At 49.7% G+C, this 4,155-nt stretch overlaps 1 protein-coding gene across 1 annotated transcript; it reads left to right on the top strand.

Annotated features, from left to right (window-relative positions):
- Positions 1-2,696: 2,696 nt before the first annotated feature.
- ACKR3 (atypical chemokine receptor 3) lies at positions 2,697-3,814 on the top strand. Its single transcript, XM_009079725.1, has one exon. It carries the CDS (start codon positions 2,720-2,722, stop codon positions 3,812-3,814), a length of 1,095 nt encoding a protein of 364 aa, XP_009077973.1. The 5' UTR covers positions 2,697-2,719.
- The last annotated feature ends 341 nt before the right edge of the window (positions 3,815-4,155 follow it).

The raw sequence follows: 4,155 nt of genomic DNA, 5'->3' as shown, positions 1-4,155 counted from the left end.
CCGTGGAGTGGCGGCAGGCTGGGACTGGGGCTGAGTATCCTTCGTGTTCCATAAAATCCCCGGCGTGGCTGTGTGCGAGCAGCTGGGATGGTGGTGCCCTCTCCCAGCTTCTGGCGGCCCCAGCATTGGTGCGAGCTCCAGCTTCAGGAGCTTTGTGGTGCCCTGTTGCTGCCCCTCTGTCGGAATCTGATACCCCACCGTCAGGTTTGAGTTTCTTCTGCATTAGGGATGTGCTCGAGGCTTAATAGTGGGGGGTAATAGCCCCATCCTTTAGGTTGGCTTGAGCTGGGGTCTTGAGATGCGGAATGAGCCTGCTCCCCTTGCTGGATCTCACGCCTTCTCAGAAGAAACCCAGGCCCACCCATGCTACTTCTGTGGGGTGTTATGAGGCTAGCTGGGTGTTCCTCCTCCTCTGCCCTCCTTGCTGCACCCAAATCCCAGTGGGAGCTGGTGGCCTGTGCCATGGGGCTGGGAGTTGTGTAGCTTTTAGGAAGCTTGCTTTAGTTGCCGCAGGGTTTTGAGATACAGGGATTTGGGGATGGTACTGCTTCTCCCTGTGCTTGAGAGGCTGGAAAAGGGTTTGTGCTGGGGATGCAGCAGTAGCGGTGGGACCCTGGGTGAGGTCTAGCAGGAGACCCATCCCTCTCTCCCACTTGCAGCCCTGGGATAAAGTGAGCATCCCGGGAAGCTGCGCCTGGGCAGTGCTCATCCCTGCTGCCTGCACCAGCTAGGTGGTATGGGCAGTTTAAGGGGAGCATTTGGTGGGAGGATCAGTACTTCTGCCCTGTATAGACATGGGTTAAATCGCCCTCTGCTTTCCTAAACGAGTTGGAGGATCATGTGTCCCAGGACAGAAAGCTGCCACTGCCTTGGCTCTCTCTTTAGCCAGTGTTTTAGCAAAATCCGTGCTTAATGTGGTTTGAATCTCAACTCTATCTTTCATCAGGACAGCAGGATGAAAGCCACAGGATGATCCCCGGGAGAGGCCAGTTTGAGCCTGTTTGTGGAGAGACTTGAGCTTCCCTGAATGTGTGCCTGGCCCCCCTCATTGTTAGTGCCATCAGCTTCCTCTCTGCTGGGACAATAGTGCCTTGAATCCTCCTGGGTAATCTCCCCCCTTATCTCCCTTCTCTTCCGTAGGTATATCCCTGGCAGGCGGGAAGGGTGGGAGGTTTGGGAAGAGCCAATTATGCAGCTAGAGGAGTGAGAGGTGCTGTGTCAAACTGACACCCCTTTTTGGGGAGAAGGGTAGGGAAGAGGATACTCAACACAGGAGCCTGTCTGAGCTCTTCTCTGCTTGCTCTCCCCTTCATGCTCCTCTAAGCCTCACCAGGAAGTCCTGTGGTGAGGACAAGGATGCTCAGAGAACCCCTGTTGCTCTTTGGCACTCAGACGTGCTGGTGTTGCCCCAGGGCTGGGGGTGCATCAGGGAGTACCTCTCCTTGCTGGGGCTGCAGGTGTGGGGAAAAGCAAGGTGACCATTGTTCAGGATGCTGGAAGCATCTGTGACTACTGGTGGACTGGCTGGCCTGATGCTGGGGCTCAAGTGAAGCCAAGAGAACAAGGTGGAGTCCATCCCTTGGAAACCCACCTTCTGGCATCTTCCAGGCCGGAATCTGTGGACATGGTACTCCAAAACTTGCTTGGCTGAAGCATAGCAGTCACAGGCCAAGGCAGCTGGTTGTTGATGTAAGTGGTACTGTGGGCCCTGAGAGGTGGGAGGGTCCCAGTGCATGGAGACTGGTTTTGTGCTGCCCCAAAAGCACAACAGCAGTTAGCAGCCTGGGTTTGGATTCTGTGTAAGCCATGGAGGTCTGCAGGGCCCTTCCTTCTGCTGGTGAGGAAGTTAATGAGGAGCCCCTTGCTTTGTCCACTGCCTGCAGGTAGAAGAAAGCACCAAAGAGGCAAGAAAAGTAGATGTAGAAAAGCAAAAGGGTGGGGAGGAGGCTGCTGTGGAGCCCACTGTGATGAGGGAGTGTTTTTAAATCAAAGCACTCTTCTTAAAAAGAAAACTTAAGCCCAGCAGATCTACTCGGCAGTCAAGCTCTGGCTTTTTTTTTATTTTCTCAAAGCCATGTAATAATTGTTAAATGCAGGGGATACTTTGTGAAACAGAATTCAAGGGAAGGGAGGAGGGTGGAGCAGAATTCAAATTTTAAATTGGATAGGGGTACAAAGCCCCTTAGTTCCTCATTTCTGCTTGATGCAGCTGGAGCTGTGCTTGACAAGATGCTGACCAGAGCCTGTGGTACATGTTTTACAGTACCGTGTATCAGCCAGATCAATTCTAATGTGCTTGAGGGAGTGCAGATAAAATGGCTTAAAGATTCCCCTGCTGAAAGTGATAGTATCATCATTTATGCTGGAGAAGACAGATTTAGTTGCTTGACATTTATTTGGCTATGGTGTACTTTACAGATTTCACACCCGGGGACGATAGCCAACCTGATGATGTCAGATGTGAGCTGCAAGAAAAAGGAAAAAAAATAATCACACAAAAAGCTAGTGCTGTTTCTCTTTTGTCAACCAGATGAGTTTTGCTAAGTGTCTTGGTTGTTTTACTCCACGGAGCTCCTTAATGGAAGGTGCAGACCAGGAGTAGGGTGTTACTAAAACAGCTTGTCCTGCATGTGCTGTGTGGTAATGAAATGGTGAACTTACGTTATTTCTTCTGATCCTGTTTTGCCTGTAGGTCACTTGAACTACATACTGAGCAAACATGAGTGCAGTTGATTTGACATCCATCCTCGATTTCCTGGAAACAGCCAACTTGACGGAGATCAACTGGACATGCAACAACAGTGACTGCATCACGGTTGATGCGACAACATGCCCTGGCACACTCAACAAAAGTGCCCTGCTCTACACCCTCTCCTTCTTCTACATTTTCATCTTTGTCATAGGGCTGGTGGCCAACTCGGTTGTGGTGTGGGTCAACCTCCAGGCCAAAATGACTGGCTATGAAACTCACCTCTACATCTTCAATTTGGCTATTGCTGATCTCTGTGTTGTCATTACCCTTCCAGTGTGGGTCGTCTCGCTCATCCAGCACAACCAGTGGCACATGGGAGAAATCACGTGCAAGATAACTCACCTTATATTTTCCATCAACTTGTACAGCAGCATCTTCTTCCTGGCTTGCATGAGTGTGGACCGCTACCTCTCGGTTGCCTATTTCACCAATTCCAGCAGTCGCAAGAAGAAGATAATCCGTCGCTGTATCTGTGTCTTAGTGTGGCTCCTTGCCTTCTCCGCATCTCTCCCGGACACCTATTACCTCAAGACGGTCTCTTCCAGCAATGAAACCTATTGCCGTCCTGTTTATCCGGAAGAGAGCTTCAAGGAGTGGTTGATTGGCATGGAGCTTATCTCTGTCGTGCTGGGCTTTCTTATCCCTTTTCCCATCATTGCTGTCTTTTATTTCCTTCTTGCCAAGACCATCTCCGCCTCCAGTGACCAAGAGCGGAAGAGCAATGGGAAGATCATCTTCTCCTATGTCGTCGTGTTTCTTGTCTGCTGGCTGCCCTACCATGTAGATGTCCTGCTTGACATCTTCTACAGCCTTCATTTCATACCCTTCAGCTGTCAGATGGAGAACTTCTTGTACGCCACTCTCCACATCACTCAGTGCTTCTCTCTAGTCCATTGCTGTGTCAACCCCATCCTGTACAGCTTCATTAACCGCAACTACAGATATGAGCTCATGAAAGCCTTTATTTTCAAGTACTCAGCCAAAACTGGTCTTACTAAACTTATCGACGCTTCCAGGGTGTCAGAAGCAGAATACTCTGCTCTGGAGCAAAATGCCAAATGACTGCAAGCCCTTAAAGAAACCCCCTTGACTCTCTGACCTGGTGTTTGTGTGTTGTGGTTTGTTGTTAATTTTTTTTACCCCCTCCTTTCCATGTGCTTGTTATGAACGGGGCATGAATTCCAGCCTACAAAAGAGAGAAAGCAAAGTGTAATTTAAGAGTAGAATCAGTTGTAAAGTGGAAGTGGTACCAAAATTGAAACCTTTTCTCCTCCTAGCCCAGTCTGGACTTCTCAACAATGCTATGCAAATGGAAGTGACTTCCTAGCAGACAAAGCCATTGTGTACCATAGATAACACGTGTTTCCAGGAGAAGCTGTTCCTTCTGCGTATAGAATCCCTCT

Source organism: Acanthisitta chloris, unplaced genomic scaffold, assembly GCF_000695815.1.
Source record: "Acanthisitta chloris isolate BGI_N310 unplaced genomic scaffold, ASM69581v1 scaffold6888, whole genome shotgun sequence".
Classification (NCBI taxonomy): domain Eukaryota; kingdom Metazoa; phylum Chordata; class Aves; order Passeriformes; family Acanthisittidae; genus Acanthisitta; species Acanthisitta chloris.
This window is presented reverse-complemented; position numbering and strand designations above follow the sequence as displayed.

Bases quoted from the DNA above. Each gene is read 5' to 3' on its own strand.
- ACKR3 (XM_009079725.1), top strand. From the start codon at position 2,720: ATGAGTGCAGTTGATTTGACATCCATCCTCGATTTCCTGGAAACAGCC.